This window comes from Electrona antarctica (assembly GCF_951216825.1).
Source record: "Electrona antarctica genome assembly, chromosome: 15".
NCBI lineage: Eukaryota > Metazoa > Chordata > Actinopteri > Myctophiformes > Myctophidae > Electrona > Electrona antarctica.
In genome coordinates this window covers 23,468,662-23,493,278 of record NC_136796.1, presented here as the reverse complement: position 1 = coordinate 23,493,278, position 24,617 = coordinate 23,468,662, and the positions used below count along the sequence as shown (strand labels likewise).

The window sequence follows — 24,617 nt, the reverse complement described above, 5'->3', positions numbered from 1 at the left end:
GGCTAATATGACCCCTGCGAACAACTTAGGAACTGTGAGAAATTCTCTATCTGGGGCGAAATACCCCAAAATGACCACGCCCTTTTTAAAATAACCGCCACTTAAAACATGCCTCTATCTTCTAAAACGTTGGAGCTACAGATGTTCTGAGATGCTCAAAATGTTCAGAATACTAGAGATGGGATTTATGGCTCTTTGAAGGGAGCCGGATCTCTGGGATCCGTTCCTTGCAAAGAGTCGTTCAAAAGACTGGCTCTTTTGAACGACGGGGGGGGGGTGGCAAAACAAAAAAAACTGTCTGCCCAGTGTCCCCCCAGTGCCTCCCCAATATCTGCCCAGGGCCTCCCTAGTGACTCCCCACTCCCCAGTGCCTCCCCAGTGTCTCCCCAGTGTCCCCCCCCAGTGCCTGGGGGGGGACTGCCCCCCTCCTCCTCTACAAAGGAACGGCTCCCTACTGTGAACCGGATCCCATCGTTCCTTTCAAAGAGCCGTTCAAATGATCCGACTCGTTCACGAACGTCACATCTCTACAGAATACTCATGTTTGAATACTCAATAGACCATGCACACGGCGGTCATCTTTCCATAAGTTAATGGCAGGGAGAAAACTAGCCACAATTTTCCATTGACCGCCCATACATCCAAAGTCCTATCTAATTGTATTCAATTATGTCAAACTCACCAACATTGCAGCTGTACAAAAAGCTTTAATTATCCTCTTTCTAGTGTTTGTTTCATACAAATCCATGGTAGACATGTTATGAGCGTTTTGAATTTGCACATAATGCAGGAGGCAGCGTGATGTTGCTTTACTGAAAGCGAGTGCTTCCAAACTCCATGCAACACTTGGGGAAAAAAATCACCTGCAAGGAATTTCTTGACATGAAGTAGCTCATAACATGTCTACGGTGGATATTTATGAAACAAACACTTTGCAGATAGTAAAAGGATCATTCAAGCTTTTCGTACATGGTGGTGAGTTTGACATAATTTAATACAATTAGACAGGACTTTGTGTCTGTTTGCATGTATGGGCGGTCAGTGGCAAATTGCGGCTAGTTTCCACCTTGCCATTAACTTGTGGAAAGATGACGTGTGCATATGGTCTATTGAGTATTCAAACAGTGTATATAGAGAATTTCTCACAGTTCCTAAATTGTTTGCAACAGTCATGTTTTACACCACCAGCACCAGGGTTGGGTACTAACTCAACCAACAGGTTTGTCAGACAAATGGACAGTCAGGAGGCTAGGTGTAAAAGGGATGTAAATCAGACCTACAAGTCTATTGTGAAGCTAATTCAAGGCAGGAAGATGCAAAATTATAATTACAATCTCTGAGGGTGGAGGAGGAGTTGGACTGTGTGAAACCGTGTAAAAAAAGTAGTTACTCCACTGCGCCCTCTACCGATATTGCCAAGAGAAAACCCTCATAGAGAAGATTTTTTTCCTTGGGTGAAATAAAAACCCTTTCTGGGCAAAAAGTGCATTTATACGTGTGGTGGGGGGCTCAAAACATTATTTTCGCTACAGAGACAGTAACATACTGTAGCTCTAAATGTGACGGCATTAGAGCTATGGACCAGAGCTAACACATAATAATAATAAATAATAATAAAACTTTATTTGTATAGCACCTTTCATGACATGAAATGCAGCTCAAAGTGCTTTACACAAAAAAGAAAAGAAAGGCAGGGCATAAACAATACAGTGAGGACATGAATAACATTTTTTTTTAAAAAGACAAATAAATCAATTAAAAGCAAGGGTGTAAAAGTGGGTCTTGAGCTGAGCTTTAAAATGTCTACAGAGGCTGCCTGTCGAAGGTACAGTGGGAGTTTGTTCCACGCCGTCGGCCCGTAGAAGCAAAAAGCTGCTTCCCCGTATTTTTTAGTTGCCATTTTTTTAGGCAAAGCGAGCAGGCCAGCAGTGGAAGACCTTAGGGGGCGGTTTGGGACATATTTCGGCAGGCAGTCATGTAGGTAGGAAGGTGCGAGACCATTGAGAGCTTTATAAACAAGTAAAAGAATTTTAAAATCAATCCTAAAAACAACCGGAAGCCAGTGCAATGAGGCCAAGACTGGAGTAATATGTTCTCTCATCTTAGTTCTAGTTAAGACTCTGGCTGCTGCATTTTGGACAAGTTGTAATCTGTCAGTTGATTTCTTAGGCAATCCAGAAAAAAGTGCATTGCAGTAATCAAGCCGAGAAAAAACAAAGGCGTGGATTAGCGTTTTTGCATCGTCCAGTGACAAACAGGCTCTGATTCGTGCAATATTTCTAAGATGAAAAAAGGCAATCTTGGTAACATGATTAATGTGTGAATTAAAATTCAGTTCAGAATCAATAGTGATCCCCAAGTTCTTTACTGTACTGTTACTTTCTACAGTCAGGTTGCCAAGTCTGCTTTTTATCGATTCTTTCTGCTCACTAGAACCGATTATGAGAACTTCTGTCTTATCCTCATTTAGCTTGAGAAAGTTCTCACTCATCCAGCATTTAATGCTAGACAGACAGGTCAACAGCGGGTCTAAGGCACAGAGATCATCTGGAGCTACAGAAAGATATAGTTGGGTATCATCAGCATAGAAATGAAAATTGACTCCGTGATTGGTAATGAGTTCTCCCAATGGCAGTATGTACAGGGAGAATAACAGAGGACCAAGAATCGAGCCCTGTGGAATACCAGAACCGATGTTGTGTTTGTCTGAGTCAAACTCAGCTAGATTGACAAAATAGCTTCTGTTTGTTAGGTAGGAGGAAAACCAGGACAGGGCCGTGCCAGACAGGCCTACCCAGTGCTCCAGACGCTGTCTGGAGCCTACCCAGACGCTCCTGACTCATTAACACATTAGTTGTACCACCACTATGGAGGCGGTGGCCTATTGGCCTACTCTGGGGAGAATTGCTGGATAAATTCAAATTGGGGTCGTACTCAACAGACAATTGAACTCACACTACATGCGTTTTAAAATGAAAAACAGAAGGGACAACTTCCGATATTCATATATCCCATCTAGATAATATATGTTTATTTGTATACCATTGTATGGGAATGACTTGACGTGATTATATTAGATTAGTTTGATTGAATACTTAGCTTAAATACTGTTAGCAGTTTTCCAAAGAAGGTGCAGTTCAATAGAAGGTCTGCTAAAATGTAAAACATTTTAAGCCCAAGAAACCACATGACTTGACAAAACCTGTGCCTCACCCGGGAATCGAACCCAGGTCGCAAGAATGGGAATCTTCAATCTTGCATGATACCACTACACCAGCGGCACAGTTTTATTTCATTTCATATTCGATTGAAATCATTGTGGACTTTTCCAAACCATATTGTTTATGAAGATCCCAAAGTTATAATAAAATAATAACTTTCCACAGACTGTGGAAAGTTATTCTTAGTTAAATAGCTACTGTGGACTACAGTAGCCATTTCAATTTCCAGCAGTCGATACCAGCTCAGTATCGACTTGGCCTACTCTCTCATTCACTGTACCTGTTAAAGTGCCCCCCACCCCCAGTGTTGTGAGTTGCTAGAACAATAGTCGTCTTTAATTTGCATAAAGACCATCACATTAAAAGTCCTCCACCAGAGCCATCCTCACAGTATAAATAAAACCCACAGAGCAAAGGGCATTTACTGTAGCTAAGGAAGACAACAAGGAGTGAGTTTAATATTAGCACCCAGACTTTCATCAAGTATACCTGGGCGACCTCATCATTGGGACCTGAATCTTCCGACTTCTCAGCTGAAGATAGCCAGGAGATCGACCCTACAGGGCTTAACATGAATCTAGCGGATTGGATATCCATGAACGAGGCCTTTGAATGCTATGACTGTAAGTGATGGATGCATTTTTGCCTTTTTGTTAATTAGTTGGTGTGTTTGATGCTGTGTTGTAGACTATGAGCAAATATTTTGGCAGCTACATGGAGCGGATTTGGAAACGAAACGCGTGTGCATGTGTGCTTGCAAATTACCGGATACACTACAGTAGGCGGGCTCTAGAACGGATCAGAGCACTGCTCACTAAATAGAAAAACCTGGCTTTCCACACTCAGGCACTGCGGAAAGCTTGGTGACGCGGGCCCATGTAAACACAAGTGGACTGGCAATTACTTTAACCACTTCTAAGCCCACTTACTTTTTGGACGCCCTGCATGGATGGTGAAAGTGGTTAAATTATTAAACTGCAATCATTGATATATGCCTACTATTGGGGCTGCGCTGCGGGTGGTGCTGCCTGCTGTGGCCACAACATTTACATTGCAATAATGTTTTACTGAAGTGAATGCGTTTGTGAGCCTGAGCCGACCAGCCAGGCGGTGGATAGGTGATGTGAGTCTTGATAATCTCGTAGGAAAGATAATGTTCAGGGAGGGAGGTAAAGATAGGATATTATTTTCCTACCAAGATTTGATGCGATACCCTGAAGAAGGCAAAACCCTTGTTTGCCGAAACGTCGGTTTAATAAAAGTTTCTTGCATGGTCATTAGCCTATACGAGCTGTGCGGCCTCTACTCTTTTCCTTCCAAGTTTTATCTCCTGCGGTCAGCACCTAACTATTTGTTTTGTTCTGCTACTATGATTTGACAAAACGTACAACAATGTTTGTTTATTTGATATGACTAATCATGGTTTGCAAGTGGTTCCCAGATCAAAACAACTTCCACAAGAGAAATGGGTTCTATTAAGTCAATAGTTTGCCAGATGGATGGTGGCATTAATTTGTCAGTTCTTTAATCTCGATGAGTAGCCTAAATAATATATATTTTGTATCTACCGGTAAACTTTATTTAGCCACAGTGATCTTATTTTTTACATCACCCGACCTAAGTGATGGTGGTTTCACACAGTCAACAACTCCTCCACCCTCAGAGATTGTAATTATAATTTGCCTAATCTTCCTGCCTTGAATTAGCTTCACAATAGACTTGTAGGTCTGATTTACATCCCTTTTACACCTAGCCTCCGGACTGTCCATTTGTCTGACAAACCTGTTGGTTGAGTTAGTACCCAACCCTGGTGCTGGTGGTGGTAGCGGAGCATCTCTGCCTGTGTTTGAGACTGAAGGGTTATGAGGTTTGATTGTACGCTCTGTCATTTTATCTTACTCTCGATATTTCACTCTCACTCACAAACTTGTCTTGTGTCTCTTTCCCCTACAGTTGCTCCATCAAAGGAGGAGGTGTCTGTGAAGACGTACAGGGAGAGACAGAGGGAGAGACAGAGGTCAGACAGAGGTCAGACAAAAGGAGTCACGTTGCTGAACAACTGTGATAGTATGAGCCTGTACATGTACACCAGGAGAGGATATGAACGCCCCACTACCACCTCCAGTGCTATGAGTAGTATGCTCCCCAAAGAGATGATCACTAGTAGTCCTAGGAGACTGTACAACAGGAGAGGGCCCGCCATACTCCCCGACCCCACCTCTCCCCCTGTGCTCCCTCCCCCTGTGCTGTCCAACCCCAGATCAGGTAAGGAAATAACTCTATTTTGATAGCAGTGTTTGTATACCAGTATCTGCAGCATGGTATCTGAGCTCTCCATTTTCCAATTAGAGCCAAACCAATACCAGATTTATGGGCCAGATCCCGATCCTGAGATTGGAGGCTCCTAGAATAGTAGACCACTGAGTTAAGACTACTGATGTTTTGATAAAACAAACACATGAACTATTTTGGTCCAACATACATACAGGTATAATATATTGTGCTGTGATCTTGATCATTGCAAGCATGCAAAACAAAATAACATTGTCACTGATGCATGTTTTATTTTGCAGTTCTGAAGAAAACAGTGAGTAAGGAGGAACTACAGCAACCAGGGGCAGCCTACGTCAAGAAAACTTTCACAGTACGTACTATTTAATATATATTTCACAATCATTTGACAATCCTGAACTTACAATTTATCATACAGTAGCTTTCACACACCACTAGGGTTGGGATCCGGAATCGGATCCAACATTGAGGAACCGGAATCGGTTCTGTCACTTGGGAACCGTTTCTGGGATCGCTTTTATCACACTGTCAGAGCTGGAATATGGACTTCATGTCTGCTATACAATTAGACTACGGTGATTCTCAAACTGTAATTTCAAGGACCACCATAACTCTTGAGAGTGTACAAAGTACAAACCCATAAGGGTCCATTTGGTTTCATTTGTACTCTCAGAGTAACATAGCTGTTAGGGTCCATTTGGAACTCCCTATAAGAATCGTTAAAGGGAACGGTTAAGGAACCTGACCGTTAAAAGGCAATCGTTAAGGAACTGGAATCGATAAAATCCTAAAGTATCCCATGTCTCATTGTCTGCTACTATTGTTGTCAACTTGTCACTTGAAAATAAAATGGTTGTTGTTTTGCCTTTGCATAGATCGAGGGCGACGTGCTAGGCTGGGGGTTCGTGGTGAGAGGAAACAGACCTTGTCACATCCAGACCGTGGAGCCTCATGGGCCTGCTGCTGTTTGGTCAAACATGGTTTGACCAAAACATTTGTGTTTGATTGCTGATTGCTGGTGGTGTTCTGCCCCTCCCCCCTCATGCATGGTTTTATACGCTAGTTTTTCTACGGACGGACGGACGGACGGACGGACGGACGGAAGGACGGACGGACGGAAGGAAGGAAGGAAGGAAAATACGCAGACATACAGTATAGAGTTAAATAGAAACAAAGAAGGTGGATGAAAATTACAAGCACTGAAACCTTGAAAGCTTTATTTATTAGAGCTGTATTTCTCATCTATATATAAACCCCCATCTATTTTTAACTCTCACAGTTTGTTTAGCATATTGACTCAGCCACTGAGCCTGTCGACTCACCTGGTCAATAAATAGCAGCAGCATCATGACAATGCATGACATTTATAAACTCACCATAGCTTGTCAATAAACAACCACTGAAAGCCTATATAATATACTTCATTGCCTGGGGTCCCACAGGGTCTGTTCTCTAGTAGGTCCCCTCCTATTTTCCCTCTACACATGTCTTCGCCAAAACTATAGCAACACGATGAGTTGTGAACTTGAGGATCTGGTGTTTTTGCTGGATCTTCACCAGCATGTGACAAGTACATCATCTCTGATCAGAAAACAAAACAGCATCATTGATCAGTCCGGTCTGAACGCAATGTTGTAAGAACTCAAGAATGACATGGATTCTTCACCCGATGACAGAATGTACTGAATCTTTGTAGGCCAAATGCATCAGCAACACGTTGTTATTGTTGACGATGGTGATAATGACAGTGACAACCTACCAACAGTCATTAAGACATGCGAATCCCTTGACTCCTTCAAAACCGCTCTCAAAGGGCACCTACGGACGGCTGCAATTAAAAACTGGCCCCCGTAAAATCTGAATCCCCCACCCACCCCCTTTCCCCCTCACTGTATATATGTTTTTTTCTCCCCCTTTTTACCTCCTCTATGAGGATTTCCTGTTTTGGGCTATATAGAAGTGTATATTTGTACGTCTCTAAATGTCATGATGAATTGAAAATGGTGGACCCTATTGTAAACAAGTGTAATGCTTTATGGTGTCGTCCACAGTTAACAGTTTTGTATTGAGTTGTGCTTGAAATGTACTGTAATTCTCAATCTGTTAATAAATTCTTCAATCAATCAATCAAAACAATATTTTGGGGGTGATGCATTCCCAGACACGCTGTCCAAAGTCTGAGTAAACAGATCGTCCTTAAGGCGCCTGTTACAGAACAAAGGTTTCAAAAGAAAGCATGCCTAATATGTTTACCTTCCTGTAGTGCATTTCTCTGTCACACATACTTTTATATCACAATCACATGCAGACATCATTATTATCAGTGTGCTTGATAAACACAAATACAAATTGCAGTCCATCACTGGTCTACTGGTCCATGTTGACCAGTGGAAAACTCCACTATACTGTTGTTGCCTTTGGCCCACTTCTGCCCTCTCCATCCATCCATTAATGATGCTGGTGTTTTGTCTCTCCGCCTCGTCACATCCTATATACAGCCTGCATAGCAACCATGCTATTCGGTTGTTACGGCTGTGTTACTTTTCCTTTTCAGGTTAACTTCACAGATATATAAGCCCCCTGGTTCTCTTCCCCAAGAAGATGCAGGGGTTGAGACACATGCATTAACACCTCCATTAAAAACAGCTTAAACTCTAAACGATTCGTTGCTTTTTTTCCCCCTTTCTTCACAGAAAATAGAAGATCCACAAGCTCACATGTCACATTGCGACACATTGTGAACTTGTAGATCTGCTTTTTTCACAGAATGTTTACCCCAGAATGGGGACGCTAGGTGTCATGTGGTTAACCTGCTGGCTTGCGTTCAAATCCCAGAACTAGAGCCTATACTCTCATTTCCCTACTGTCTCAATATAGAATTGAGTGCCTTAGTTATATATAGTTTTTAGTGCCTTAGAGCCCTAGATCTGCTAGGCTCTAGGGCTCTAAGGATGAAAATGTCGGTTGGTCAGTCCGTTTGTCGCTCCATCCGTTCTTCTGTTCGTTGGCGGGTCCATCCACCACTTTGGTCTCAAACAATATAGCGTGACAAGTACTGGTTGGATCGCCATGGAATTTACTGTGGACCTTCTGCATCCTGGAGAATGAACCCTAACCGTTTGAGTGACTCCATGACCTTTCCTCTAGTGATGAGCTGTACTGATTGTGATTCTATTTGCATTGCCATTGATCTCTACCTGGTCAGGGCAAGTATGTGTGAAGCATTTGTGCGCAGGTGTGAGCGGCATTACCATAGCATAAAAGATGGAATGTGGGCTGCTTGGGTTCAGAATCAGCTAAGGCGAGTACCACAGACGAAAAACAGTCTAAGTCCAAATTTCATTCTGACCCCTCCACGAAAAGGCCTCGTTGTCCTGACCCCTTATCTATCATTTATACATTATGGATAAATAGTGTGGACTTAGACTGTTTTTCGTCTGTGGCAATATTGTGCAGCGGTTTTGTTGGTGTAGAGTGGGGCATTTCGAATTAGTACTATTTATAAGGTGAGTTGAGTTTTGCTCATAAGGTACACACTTATTTGCAATAAAATAAATAAAAGTAAACCAAATAGGCTAAAACCTGAGACAGCATACATTTGAGATGTTGATATGTTTCTGTGTTATCAACAACACATCTTGTTTCAAAAGTGTTATTAATACAGTGAATAATGCTTTACTGCACAAATGTGTTGTTCCAAAACAGACCCTTAGAATATTTGAAATTATTTACCAGTTCTGCCCTTCACTCCTCCCTGCCTTCCTACTCCCTCCCCCTAAGAGTCCATTTGTTTGTTTAATGGTTTAATATTTAGCTCACATACACCAGCAGGGTTCTTTTTGTACCCCAACTGCAGAATTATCTACACAGACGTTGAACTAGCCAGAAGACGGAGCTCTCCCAGAAGTCATCTCCTTGGCTTATATAAATGTGTGGGCTGGACTGTACTCTACCGAGGCTGCAGGGCTGTGATACTGCCTGACCGCCTGGCGGATGGTGGGCTGGTGGGCTGACCTTCTGGCTGACTCACTGTCTGACGGTGTGGCTGGCTACCTGGTCGATCAACATACTGTATGGGTGGAAAAGTGACAGCTTCACTGACATGCTGTACTGATATGTCAGTGTATGTGCTGACGATTGATTTGACTGACTAGATGACTAAGTGCAGAACAACTGAATTGACAGTTGACACTGCAAAGCATCAGACGTTTGACTTTACCAGGACACTATTGAGACAGCGCTCATGAGGTGAACCGTTTGTTAGAGGCGAGGAACGATGGGACCACGGACAGCTGGTAAGGCCGCTGTGGATTTGATTTTGTGTATACCATTCTCTCTGCAGCATGTAATAAAACAGCATACTGCTTACATCACACTGTATCTCCAAATTTCATCTTATGTTTTTTTCTTCTTCAAAAAGATCACCCTATTTTATACTTTGTTTTGGCACAAAGGAAGCAAAAGTCAGATGACTCAGTTCACAACTCATGATGACATGATCGGTTATGGATTGTAATATTAGGCCGTTGACATAGTTTGTTATAATGAATGAGTGTAATTGACTGTGGGTAGGTCTAACCCTTGGGTCCAAGAAAACCACAACAAATGTACTGTGGTCAGATCATCTGAACACAGGGATTATCACCTCTTCTGACTCAAATGGGCGAGAAAAAATAAGGGGGAGGGGGGCTCCAAGGTTTGTGGCTGAGCTCAAGTCCTCTATGTCCCTTATACTCCAGGACCTGGCTAAGATATGTATGCAATTCATTTAGTGGAAACTATCTCAACTGTTCTAGGCTAATATGACCCCTGCGAACAACTTAGGAACTGTGAGAAATTCTCTATCTGGGGCGAAATACCCCAAAATGACCACGCCCTTTTTAAAATAACCGCCACTTAAAACATGCCTCTATCTTCTAAAACGTTGGAGCTACAGATGTTCTGAGATGCTCAAAATGTTCAGAATACTAGAGATGGGATTTATGGCTCTTTGAAGGGAGCCGGATCTCTGGGATCCGTTCCTTGCAAAGAGTCGTTCAAAAGACTGGCTCTTTTGAACGACGGGGGGGGGGTGGCAAAACAAAAAAAACTGTCTGCCCAGTGTCCCCCCAGTGCCTCCCCAATATCTGCCCAGGGCCTCCCTAGTGACTCCCCACTCCCCAGTGCCTCCCCAGTGTCTCCCCAGTGTCCCCCCCCAGTGCCTGGGGGGGGACTGCCCCCCTCCTCCTCTACAAAGGAACGGCTCCCTACTGTGAACCGGATCCCATCGTTCCTTTCAAAGAGCCGTTCAAATGATCCGACTAGCCACAATTTTCCATTGACCGCCCATACATCCAAAGTCCTATCTAATTGTATTCAATTATGTCAAACTCACCAACATTGCAGCTGTACAAAAAGCTTTAATTATCCTCTTTCTAGTGTTTGTTTCATACAAATCCATGGTAGACATGTTATGAGCGTTTTGAATTTGCACATAATGCAGGAGGCAGCGTGATGTTGCTTTACTGAAAGCGAGTGCTTCCAAACTCCATGCAACACTTGGGGAAAAAAATCACCTGCAAGGAATTTCTTGACATGAAGTAGCTCATAACATGTCTACGGTGGATATTTATGAAACAAACACTTTGCAGATAGTAAAAGGATCATTCAAGCTTTTCGTACATGGTGGTGAGTTTGACATAATTTAATACATTTAGACAGGACTTTGTGTCTGTTTGCATGTATGGGCGGTCAGTGGCAAATTGCGGCTAGTTTCCACCTTGCCATTAACTTGTGGAAAGATGACGTGTGCATATGGTCTATTGAGTATTCAAACATGAGTATATAGAGAATTTCTCACAGTTCCTAAGTTGTTTGCAGCAGTCATGTGTCTGTCTTTTTTTCTGCACTTTTTGGCCAGAAAGGGATTTTGTTTTTTACACCACCAGCACCAGGGTTGGGTACTAACTCAACCAACAGGTTTGTCAGACAAATGGACAGTCAGGAGGCTAGGTGTAAAAGGGATGTAAATCAGACCTACAAGTCTATTGTGAAGCTAATTCAAGGCAGGAAGATGCCAAATTATAATTACAATCTCTGAGGGTGGAGGAGGAGTTGGACTGTGTGAAACCGTGTAAAAAAAAGTAGTTACTCCACTGCGCCCTCTACCGATATTGCCAAGAGAAAACCCTCATAGAGAAGATTTTTTTCCTTGGGTGAAATAAAATCCCTTTCTGGCCAAAAAGTGCATTTATACGTGTGGTGGGGGGCTCAAAACATTATTTTCGCTACAGAGGAGAGGCTGGTCTGCATTTATGCGAGCCCCGGAAGTCGACAGTAACATACTGTAGCTCTAAATGTGACGGCATTAGAGCTATGGACCAGAGCTAACACATATCATATTAGTTGTACCACCACTATGGAGGCGGTGGCCTATTGGCCTACTCTGGGGAGAATTGCTGGATAAATTCAAATTGGGGTCGTACTCAACAGACAATTGAACTCACACTACATGCGTTTTAAAATGAAAAACAGAAGGGACAACTTCCGATATTCATATATCCCATCTAGATAATATATGTTTATTTGTATACCATTGTATGGGAATGACTTGACGTGATTATATTAGATTAGTTTGATTGAATACTTAGCTTAAATACTGTTAGCAGTTTTCCAAAGAAGGTGCAGTTCAATAGAAGGTCTGCTAAAATGTAAAACATTTTAAGCCCAAGAAACCACATGACTTGACAAAACCTGTGCCTCACCCGGGAATCGAACCCAGGTCGCAAGAATGGGAATCTTCAATCTTGCATGATACCACTACACCAGCGGCACAGTTTTATTTCATTTCATATTCGATTGAAATCATTGTGGACTTTTCCAAACCATATTGTTTATGAAGATCCCAAAGTTATAATAAAATAATAACTTTCCACAGACTGTGGAAAGTTATTCTTAGTTAAATAGCTACTGTGGACTACAGTAGCCATTTCAATTTCCAGCAGTCGATACCAGCTCAGTATCGACTTGGCCTACTCTCTCATTCACTGTACCTGTTAAAGTGCCCCCCACCCCCAGTGTTGTGAGTTGCTAGAACAATAGTCGTCTTTAATTTGCATAAAGACCATCACATTAAAAGTCCTCAGCCAGAGCCATCCTCACAGTATAAATAAAACCCACAGAGCAAAGGGCATTTACTGTAGCTAACGAAGACAACAAGGAGTGAGTTTAATATTAGCACCCAGACTTTCATCAAGTATACCTGGGCGACCTCATCATTGGGACCTGAATCTTCCGACTTCTCAGCTGAAGATAGCCAGGAGATCGACCCTACAGGGCTTAACATGAATCTAGCGGATTGGATATCCATGAACGAGGCCTTTGAATGCTATGACTGTAAGTGATGGATGCATTTGCCTTTTTGTTAATTAGTTGGTGTGTTTGATGCTGTGTTGTAGACTATGAGCAAATATTTTGGCAGCTACATGGAGCGGATTTGGAAACGAAACGCGTGTGCATGTGTGCGTGCAAATTACCGGATACACTACAGTAGGCGGGCTCTAGAACGGATCAGAGCACTGCTCACTAAATAGAAAAACCTGGCTTTCCACACTCAGGCACTGCGGAAAGCTTGGTGACGCGGGCCCATGTAAACACAAGTGGACTGGCAATTACTTTAACCACTTCTAAGCCCACTTACTTTTTGGACGCCCTGCATGGATGGTGAAAGTGGTTAAATTATTAAACTGCAATCATTGATATATGCCTACTATTGGGGCTGCGCTGCGGGTGGTGCTGCCTGCTGTGGCCCCAACATTTACATTGCAATAATGTTTTACTGAAGTGAATGCGTTTGTGAGCCTGAGCCGACCAGCCAGGCGGTGGATAGGTGATGTGAGTCTTGATAATCTCGTAGGAAAGATAATGTTCAGGGAGGGAGGTAAAGATAGGATATTATTTTCCTACCAAGATTTGATGCGTGATACCCTGAAGAAGGCAAAACCCTTGTTTGCTGAAACGTCGGTTTAATAAAAGTTTCTTGCATGGTCATTAGCCTATACGAGCTGTGCGGCCTCTACTCTTTTCCTTCCAAGTTTTATCTCATGCGGTCAGCACCTAACTATTTGTTTTGTTCTGCTACTATGATTTGACAAAACGTACAACAATGTTTGTTTATTTGATATGACTAATCATGGTTTGCAAGTGGTTCCCAGATCATCACAACTTCCACAAGAGAAATGGGTTCTATTAAGTCAATAGTTTGCCAGATGGATGGTGGCATTAATTTGTCAGTTCTTTAATCTCGATGAGTAGCCTAAATAATATATATTTTGTATCTACCGGTAAACTTTATTTAGCCACAGTGATCTTATTCTTACATCACCCGACCTAAGTGATGGTGGTTTCACACAGTCAACAACTCCTCCACCATCAGAGATTGTAATTATAATTTGCCTAATCTTCCTGCCTTGAATTAGCTTCACAATAGACTTGTAGGTCTGATTTACATCCCTTTTACACCTAGCCTCCGGACTGTCCATTTGTCTGACAAACCTGTTGGTTGAGTTAGTACCCAACCCTGGTGCTGGTGGTGGTAGCGGAGCATCTCTGCCTGTGTTTGAGACTGAAGGGTTATGAGGTTTGATTGTACGCTCTGTCATTTTATCTTACTCTCGATATTTCACTCTCACTCACAAACTTGTCTTGTGTCTCTTTCCCCTACAGTTGCTCCATCAAAGGAGAAGGAGGTGTCTGTGAAGACGTACAGGGAGAGACAGAGGGAGAGACAGAGGTCAGACAGAGGTCAGACAGAAGGAGTCACGTTGCTGAACAACTGTGATAGTATGAGCCTGTACATGTACACCAGGAGAGGATATGAACGCCCCACTACCACCTCCAGTGCTATGAGTAGTATGCTCCCCAAAGAGATGATCACTAGTAGTCCTAGGAGACTGTACAACAGGAGAGGGCCCGCCATACTCCCTGACCCCACCTCTCCCCCTGTGCTCCCTCCCCCTGTGCTGTCCAACAACAACATCTTATTGTCTCTGTGACGTTGAAGTAATGCCTGATTTATACGTGGTTGCATTCTGTGTTGAGCTGCAAGCTCACAGTGCGTCACAGCGCAAAGCATTATGTGCTTGTCGACTGGCTATTTTCAGTGCATGACATCCGTGCACAAATTAGTACTGTATACCTCAGGGTTAATGAGTCTGTTACAGTATGTTCTCTGTAGAGTTCCACTGTGTACAGGATGATTTAGTGACCATAGACAAGGCAGTCTATGGTTCCAATTGTATTGAAGCACAGACTATGGATCGAATCTTTTATTTTTTAAGATTTTATCAACTTTTTAAAAAGCTTTTACAGTTACACACTGAAGGTAATTATGTTGCATGTTTGGTTCAATATGCAACTGTTTGTAAATGTTACTGAATCCAGCAATAGTGTTTTTTTAATACTACCATATTTAAATTCAATTATATGAATTTGAAATGACTGAAATGATTGTGTTACGTTGACAAATGTCACAACTGCCTTACTGCCATCATGACTTCAATCAATTTTGCATATGTGTTCCCAAGAGAAATGAAACTTGTAACCCTAACTTTGTCAATCCCATTATTGTACAAGAGAAGTTATCTGTGACCCGTAGTGTGAGATTTTGTTAGTGATTGTTTCATATTAAAGCAATTGCTTAAGATATTTGCGTGACATCATTTATAGCATATCGTTTCTGTCGGGAGGAAACCTCATAACTCCATTTTTTAGGTTTTTGATTTTCCGGCATAAATCAGTGCTATTGAACACCCTTTACGTCTGTGTTGTTTCGAAAATATTTAAGCAATGGAAAGTAGTAAAAAGTGCTTTGGACAAAACATCTTAACTCCATTGGACCCTCAAAATGTCTGCTAAAGCAACTAACTCCACCACCTCTCCCCCTCTCATGGAAGTAATTGACAATATATAAAGTTACAACACCAACTTTAATGAGGCTGTATTACTTTGTTTTAAAGGTTAGGTTTTTTAATTTCCTGAAAAGCAGAGATATAGCACTTGCGCTTAGTTGGAAACATGAGGACATTGTGTAAAATACGTGGATCCACATGAGAACTTCTTGTGGCCAGCCTGTGATGTCGGTCGATGTATTAACATATTGGCAGTGATTATCTCCACACGAGATAATCGCACACGCACGTGCAATTTAGTTTTTTTGGTGAGTAATGAGTATATTCTATATCGGATAGATTGTGTAAATTATTGCATATTGCATAATTGCATCCTAATTGCATAACATAAGATTTACACGCACCTTCTCGGCTGAAAGCACCAGCAAACCAGATTTGAAAGGAATGTGCACTCAGTCAATTCTCAAATACAAGATCATTTCGACCTGGGAACCTGACGAATCTGCTTGCACATGTTTAATTTGTCTGCTGATGCCAGGTTAGGGATAATTATCAAAAGTTCCTAATACTGAGATGGCAATGTGCAATTATACCAGCAGGTGGTGGTATATTTATGCTTTGATGTCTAATTGTTTTGGATGTCTTCATTGTTAAATAGAGATGAGTTGACCATTACCTGATGCCATGGCAGCCTGAAAGAAGTTCACAAGGTCAACAGGTCACGGGGTCTAAAGGTTTGAGTATGGCATGGCATGATGGCAATGTGAGCATCTTGGGAAAGAGGTTGAAGTGAGCTTTAATTATCATAAAGATTATTATAATAAATGACTCTACAGTGTGACTCCACAGTCTGCACACTTAAACATTAGGATCACTTGAAAGAGATTATTTAGCTAAACATATTCACATAAGAGTTATGGAAGCTAATGACAGCCTATGGCAGTGTGACTGTAATAATTGTCCACTGTCCGTAACTCACTGAGCGGTGAGTTATGGTGGTGATTTGAGAGCATCTCCAGTTCAAAACAAGAAGGGATTTATTAAACTGGTAAATATTTTTGATACAGGTGAATTCTTCAAATGATCTTCCCTCTAACCATATTTGGGCCTTAATTCACCCCTGTGTTTTTTGCCAAGCATTTCTGCCTGGCATTCTGGAACATTCCAGACAGAGTAATCTGGAGCATTACCATTTAGGCAAAACTCCCTCACCCCAAAATCTATTGCTCTTTCTAAGCTTGTAGAGACACATTTGACACAGGGGGGATTGAAAGGGAAATGCAGCCTGAAGTTATGCAACAGTGCATTAATAGGTCATCTCTGCTTTGCATCGCCACTATTCAAAGAATCGTGACGATGTACAAACAGCTTATTCTACTTAACCACATAAGCCCTATTATATAGGTTACTTTTTCGAACAATGACATGCCAAAACTATAGCGTTGTGAGCTTGTAGATCAACTATTTCCAAATGTTGGTAATAATAAACAATATGGCTTTACTGCTTATTATTTATTATTCTGCTCTGGTTTCTCCTGACAGATTTCCACGAGGAGCCAGAATTCTGTCTGTTGAAGATCTCTGCTCTCTGTTCAGAATTTGACATCTGATTGACTACTTCAGATGCTAGAGGCTCTACAACAGTCTCATCTGTGAGATCTGGGTTAGAGTGGTTAAACTGATTCTGATGCCATGCATCATTTTGCTGAGGCCCCCCTGAAAACCCCTTCAGGGACCCCTCTAGTCTACTCTACACCATCTATTCACTGAAAATAATATTTCAATGTATGTTGTTGTAGAAAGGTTATTTTGCCTCCATAATAGTCCGCCAGTCCATCTTCTGAGAAAAACGATGTTTGATGTTTACATTGAGACACATATACTGTATATTCATATGCACATGCATACGTGTGGCGCACGCACGCACGCACGCACGCACGCACGCACGCACACACACACACACACACACACACACACACACACACACACACACACACACACACACACACACACACACACACACACACACACACACACACACACACACACACACAATGAACCAATGCAAACAACAACGCTGAGCAAACACCATGCAGCAGATTTAGAACAAGTAGAAAGTTTAGGAGTTACAGGGGTGTCTTATTTGGGCCAAATTCAGCATGCCAGTTTCTGTAGACCTAATGCATTTAAAATTACATCTTTTACATGTGTATTCTGTAGGCCTACACAAATGTATCAATATGTTTTATGTTCCCTCAAAAGGTTACTCCGGACTAAATAACATATAGGCTCATTTTCGTACACACACACACACACACACACACACACACACACACACACACACACACACACACACACACACACACACACACACACACACACACACACACACACACACACACACACACACACACACACACACACACACACACACACACACACACACACACACACACACACACACACACACACACACACACACACACACACACACACACACACACACACACACACAATGACAGGAATAACTGCCTGGGCTGAGCACAGTCTGGCCAGAAGAGGGTGCTGTGGTGTAAGAGATGAAATGAAACGTGTCAATAAAATAAAGCCATGTCACTGATTGCCACCAACATAAATTAAAACACATCCCCCATTTATAGTATTAAAAGCATATGGGTCGTTTCCTCAGGTTTTTCAGGTCTCACCAGTCCCTTACAGAGCAGGTTTAATAGCAATAATACAAATTCATTCTCAGGCCTCATTCACACGTATCAAACACAGATCAATCAAATGTTTGGTCATTTTTTTGTTTTTCCAATGGGAGTCACATGGTTTGACCAAACATTTTTGTTTGATGGGGGGGGGGCAGAACACCACCAGCAATCAGCAATCAAACACAAATGTTTGGTCAAACCATGTGACTCCCATTGGAAAAGCAAAAAAAAAACGACCAAACATTGCTTTATTGGTGTTTGGTACGTGTGAATGAGGCCAATGGGAGCCACATGGTTTGACCAAACATTTGTGTTTGATTGCTGATTGCTGGTGGTGTTCTGCCCTTCCCCCCTCATGCATGGTTTTATACGCTAGTTTTTCTACGGACGGACGGAAGGACGGACGGACGGAAGGAAGGAAGGAAGGAAAATACACAGACATACAGTATAGAGTTAAATAGAAACAAAGAAGGTGGATGAAAATTACAAGCACTGAAACCTTGAAAGCTTTATTTATCTATATATAAACCCCCATCTATTTTTAACTCTCACAGTTTGTTTAGCATATTGACTCAGCCACTGAGCCTGTCGACTCACCTGGTCAATAAATAGCAGCAGCATCATGACAATGCATGACATTTATAAACTCACCATAGCTTGTCAATAAAAAAACACTGAAAGCCTATATAATATACTTCATTGCCTGGGGTCCCACAGGGTCTGTTCTCTAGTAGGTCCCCTCCTATTTTCCCTCAACACATGTCTTCGCCAAAACTATAGCAACACGATGAGTTGTGAACTTGAGGATCTGGTGTTTTTGCTGGATCTTCACCAGCATGTGACAAGTACATCATCTCTGATCAGAAAACAAAACAGCATCATTGATCAATCCGGTCTGAACGCAATGTTGTAAGAACTCAAGAATGACATGGATTCTTCACCCGATGACAGAATGTACTGAATCTTTGTAGGCCAAATGCATCAGCAACACGTTGTTATTGTTGACGATGGTGATAATGACAGTGACAACCTACCAACAGTCATTAAGACATGCGAATCCCTTGACTCCTTCAAAACCGCTCTCAAAGGGCACCTACGGACGGCTGCAATTCAAAACTGGCCCCCGTAAAATCTGAATCCCCCACCCACCCCCTTTCCCCCTCACTGTATATATGTTTTTTTCTCACCCTTTTTACCTCCTCTATGATGATTTCCTGTTTTGGGCTATATAGAAGTGTATATTTGTACGTCTCTAAATGTCATGATGAATTGAAAATGGTGGACCCTATTGTAAACAAGTGTAATGCTTTATGGTGTCGTCCACAGTTAACAGTTTTGTATTGAGTTGTGCTTGAAATGTACTGTAATTCTCAATCTGTTAATAAATTCTTCAATCAATCAATCAAAACAATATTTTGGGGGTGATGCATTCCCAGACACGCTGTCCAAAGTCTGAGTAAACAGATCGTCCTTAAGGCAGGCGCCTGTTACAGAACAAAGGTTTCAAAAGAAAGCATGCCTAATATGTTTACCTTCCTGTAGTGCATTTCTCTGTCACACATACTTTTATATCACAATCACATGCAGACATCATTATTATCAGTGTGCTTGATAAACACAAATACAAATTGCAGTCCATCACTGGTCTACTGGTCCATGTTGACCAGTGGAAAACTCCACTATACTGTTGTTGCCTTTGGCCCACTTCTGCCCTCTCCATCCATCCATTAATGATGCTGGTGTTTTGTCTCTCCGCCTCGTCACATCCTATATACAGCCTGCATAGCAACCATGCTATTCGGTTGTTACGGCTGTGTTACTTTTCCTTTTCAGGTTAACTTCACAGATATATAAGCCCCCTGGTTATCTTCCCCAAGAAGATGCAGGGGTTGAGACACATGCATTAACACCTCCATTAAAAACAGCTTAAACTCTAAATGATTCGTTGCTTTTTTTCCCCCTTTCTTCACAGAAAATAGAAGATCCACAAGCTCACATGTCACATTGCGACACATTGTGAAATTGTAGATCTGCTTTTTTCACAGAATGTTTGCCCCAGAATGGGGACGCTAGGTGCCATGTGCTTAACCTGCTGGCTTGCGTTCAAATCCCAGTACTAGAGCCTATACTCTCATTTCCCTACTGTCTCAATATAGAATTGAGTGCCTTAGTTATATATAGTTTTTAGTGCCTTAGAGCCCTAGATCTGCTAGGCTCTAGGGCTCTAAGGATGAAAATGTCGGTTGGTCAGTCCGTTTGTCGCTCCATCCGTTCTTCTGTTCGTTGGCGGGTCCATCCACCACTTTGGTCTCAAACAATATAGCGTGACAAGTACTGGTTGGATCGCCATGGAATTTACTGTGGACCTTCTGCATCCTGGAGAATGAACCCTAACCGTTTGAGTGACTCCATGACCTTTCCTCTAGTGATGAGCTGTACTGATTGTGATTCTATTTGCATTGCCATTGATCTCTACCTGGTCAGGGCAAGTATGTGTGAAGCATTTGTGCGCAGGTGTGTGATCGGCATTACCATAGCATAAAAGATGGAATGTGGGCTGCTTGGGCTCAGAATCAGCTAAGACAAGTACCACAGACGAAAAACAGTCCAAATTTCATTCTGACCCCTCCACGAAAAGGCCTTGTTGTCCTGACCCCTTATCTATCATTTATACATTATGGATAAATAGTGTGGACTTAGACTGTTTTTCGTCTGTGGCATTATTGTGCAGCGGTTTTGTTGGTGTAGAGTGGGGCATTTCGAATTAGTACTATTTATAAGGTGAGTTGAGTTTTCTCATAAGGTACACACTTATTTGCAATAAAATAAATAAAAGTAAACCAAATAGGCTAAAACCTGAGACAGCATACATTTGAGATGTTGATATGTTTCTGTGTTATCAACAACACATCTTGTTTCAAAAGTGTTATTAATACAGTGAATAATGCTTTACTGCACAAATGTGTTGTTCCAAAACAGACCCTTAGAATATTTGAAATTATTTACCAGTTCTGCCCTTCACTCCTCCCTGCCTTCCTACTCCCTCCCCCTAAGAGTCCATTTGTTTGTTTAATGGTTTAATATTTAGCTCACATACACCAGCAGGGTTCTTTTTGTACCCCAACTGCAGAATTATCTGCACAGACGTTGAACTAGCCAGAAGACGGAGCTCTCCCAGAAGTCATCTCCTTGGCTTATATAAATGTGTGGGCTGGACTGTACTCTACCGAGGCTGCAGGGCTGTGATACTGCCTGACCGCCTGGCGGATGGTGGGCTGGTGGGCTGATTGGCTGAATGACTGACCTTCTGGCTGACTCACTGTCTGACGGTGTGGCTGGCTACCTGGTCGATCAACATACTGTATGGGTGGAAAAGTGACAGCTTCACTGACATGCTGTACTGATATGTCAGTGTATGTGCTGACGATTGATTTGACTGACTAGATGACTAAGTGCAGAACAACTGAATTGACAGTTGACACTGCAAAGCATCAGACGTTTGACTTTACCAGGACACTATTGAGACAGCGCTCATGAGGTGAACCGTTTGTTAGAGGCGAGGAACGATGGGACCACGGACAGCTGGTAAGGCCGCTGTGGATTTGATTTTGTGTATACCATTCTCTCTGCAGCATGTAATAAAACAGCATACTGCTTACATCACACTGTATCTCCAAATTTCATCTTATGTTTTTTTCTTCTTCAAAAAGCGATCACCCTATTTTATACTTTGTTTTGGCACAAAGGAAGCAAAAGTCAGATGACTCAGTTCACAACTCATGATGACATGATCGCTTATGGATTGTAATATTAGGAAGGCCGTTGACATAGTTTGTTATAATGAATGAGTGTATTTGACTGTGGGTAGGTCTAACCCTTGGGTCCAAGAAAACCACAACAAATGTACTGTGGTCAGATCATCTGAACACAGGGATTATCACCTCTTCTGACTCAAATGGGCGAGAAAAAATAAGGGGGAGGGGGGCTCCAAGGTTTGTGGCTGAGCTCAAGTCCTCTATGTCCCTTATACTCCAGGACCTGGCTAAGATATGTATGCAATTCATTTAGTGGAAACTATCTCAACTGTTCTAGGCTAATATGACCCCTGCGAACAAGAAATTCTCTATCTGGGGCGAAATACCCCAAAATGACCACGCCCTTTTTAAAATAACCGCCACTTAAAACATGCCTCTATCTTCTAAAACGTTGGAGCTACAGATGTTCTGAGATGCTCAAAATGTTCAGAATACTCATGTTTGAATACTCAATAGACCATGCACACGGCAAGTTAATGGCAGGGAGAAAACTAGCCACAATTTGCCATTGACCGCCCATACATCCAAAGTCCTATCTAATTGTATTCAATTATGTCAAACTCACCAACATTGCAGCTGTACAAAAAGCTTTACTTATCCTCTTTCTAGTGTTTGTTTCATACAAATCCATGGTAGACATGTTATGAGCGTTTTGAATTTGCACATAATGCAGGAGGCAGCGTGATGTTGCTTTACTGAAAGCGAGTGCTTCCAAACTCCATGCAACACTTGGGGAAAAAAATCACCTGCAAGGAATTTCTTGACATGAAGTAGCTCATAACATGTCTACGGTGGATATTTATGAAACAAACACTTTGCAGATAGTAAAAGGACCATTCAAGCTTTTCGTACATGTTGGTGAGTTTGACATCATTTAATACAATTAGACAGGACTTTGTGTCTGTTTGCATGTATGGGCGGTCAGTGGCAAATTGCGGCTAGTTTCCACCTTGCCATTAACTTGTGGAAAGATGACGTGTGCATATGGTCTATTGAGCATTCAAACATGAGTATATAGAGAATTTCTCACAGTTCCTAAGTTGTTTGCAGCAGTCATGTGTCTGTCTTTTTTTCTGCACTTTTTGGCCAGAAAGGGATTTTGTTTTCATCCGAGAAAAAAAAAAAGTAGTTACTCCACTGCACCCTCTACCGATATTGCCAAGAGAAAACCCTCATAGAGAAGATTTTTTCCTTGGGTGAAATAAAATTCCTTTCTGGCCAAAAAGTGCATTTATACGTGTGGTGGGGGGCTCAAAACATAATTTTCGCTACACAGTCCAACTCCTCCTCCACCCTCAGAGATTGTAATTGTAATTTGCCTCATCTTCCTGCCTTGAATTAGCTTCACAATAGACTTGTAGGTCTGATTTACATCCCTTTTACACCTAGCCTCCTGACTGTCCATTTGTCTGACAAACCTGTTGGTTGAGTTAGTACTCAACCTTGGTGCTGGTGGTGGTATCAGAGCATCTCTGCCTGTGTTTGAGACTGAAGGGTTATGAGGTTTGATTGTACGCTCTGTCATTTTATCTTACTCTCGATATTTCACTCTCACTCACAATCTTAGTAGTTACTCCACTGCACCCTCTACCGATATTGCCAAGAGAAAACCCTCATAGAGAAGATTTTTTCCTTGGGTGAAATAAAATCCCTTTCTGGCCAAAAAGTGCATTTGTGGTGGGGGGCTCAAAACATTATTTTCGCTACAGAGGAGAGGCTGGTCTGCATTTATGTGAGCCCATACATCCAAAGTCCTATCTAATTGTATTCAATTATGTCAAACTCACCAACATTGCAGCTGTACAAAAAGCTTTAATTATCCTCTTTCTAGTGTTTGTTTCATACAAATCCATGGTAGACATGTTATGAGCGTTTTGAATTTGCACATAATGCAGGAGGCAGCGTGATGTTGCTTTACTGAAAGCGAGTGCTTCCAAACTCCATGCAACACTTGGGGAAAAAAATCACCTGCAAGGAATTTCTTGACATGAAGTAGCTCATAACATGTCTACGGTGGATATTTATGAAACAAACACTTTGCAGATAGTAAAAGGATCATTCAAGCTTTTCGTACATGGTGGTGAGTTTGACATAATTTAATACAATTAGACAGGACTTTGTGTCTGTTTGCATGTATGGGCGGTCAGTGGCAAACAGGTTTGTCAGACAAATGGACAGTCAGGAGGCTAGGTGTAAAAGGGATGTAAATCAGACCTACAAGTCTATTGTGAAGCTAATTCAAGGCAGGAAGATGCTAAATTATAATTACAATCTCTGAGGGTGGAGGAGGAGTTGGACTGTGTGAAACCGTGTAAAAAAAGTAGTTACTCCACTGCGCCCTCTACCGATATTGCCAAGAGAAAACCCTCAGAGAAGATTTTTTTCCTTGGGTGAAATAAAATCCCTTTCTGGCCAAAAAGTGCATTTATACGTGTGGTGGGGGGCTCAAAACATTATTTTCGCTACAGAGGAGAGGCTGGTCTGCATTTATGCGAGCCCCGGAAGTCGACAGTAACATACTGTAGCTCTAAATGTGACGGCATTAGAGCTATGGACCAGAGCTAACACATATCATACCCTGTCCAGGTAGAGTTATGACTGGCCTCATGATGAATATGGCTGAATTGAATTAGGCTACTGCTCATGGACCCTTTCAGTGCTAACTGACTCATTAACACATTAGTTGTA

General features: G+C 42.0%; 2 protein-coding genes across 5 annotated transcripts in view; both read left to right on the top strand.

Moving 5' to 3' along the window:
* The first annotated feature begins 5,278 nt into the window (after positions 1–5,278).
* The window catches only part of LOC306937785 (DEP domain-containing mTOR-interacting protein-like), a 92,438-nt gene continuing 73,099 nt past the window's right edge, over positions 5,279–24,617 (top strand). The window contains exons 1-3 of the mRNA XM_079521736.1: positions 5,279–5,486; positions 5,795–5,865; positions 6,389–6,672. Of these exons, the coding sequence (XP_079377862.1) occupies positions 5,291–5,486; positions 5,795–5,865; positions 6,389–6,499 (378 nt within the window). The 5' untranslated portion in view covers positions 5,279–5,290 and the 3' untranslated portion in view covers positions 6,500–6,672. The remainder of the gene's footprint in view (positions 5,487–5,794; positions 5,866–6,388; positions 6,673–24,617) is intronic.
* Positions 12,818–15,195, top strand: LOC306937784 (uncharacterized protein). Of its 4 annotated transcripts, none has more exons than XM_079521733.1 (2): positions 12,818–12,887; positions 14,217–15,195. In XM_079521733.1, the coding sequence occupies exons 1-2, from the start codon at positions 12,836–12,838 to the stop codon at positions 14,543–14,545; spliced, it is 381 nt and encodes a 126-aa protein (XP_079377859.1). In that variant the 5' UTR covers positions 12,818–12,835; the 3' UTR covers positions 14,546–15,195. The 4 variants fall into 4 exon arrangements, 3 of the variants coding, with proteins under 3 accessions (XP_079377859.1, XP_079377861.1, XP_079377860.1); XM_079521735.1 differs by lacking the exon at positions 12,818–12,887 and adding an exon at positions 13,120–13,214; XR_013791653.1 differs by lacking the exon at positions 12,818–12,887 and adding an exon at positions 13,136–13,385.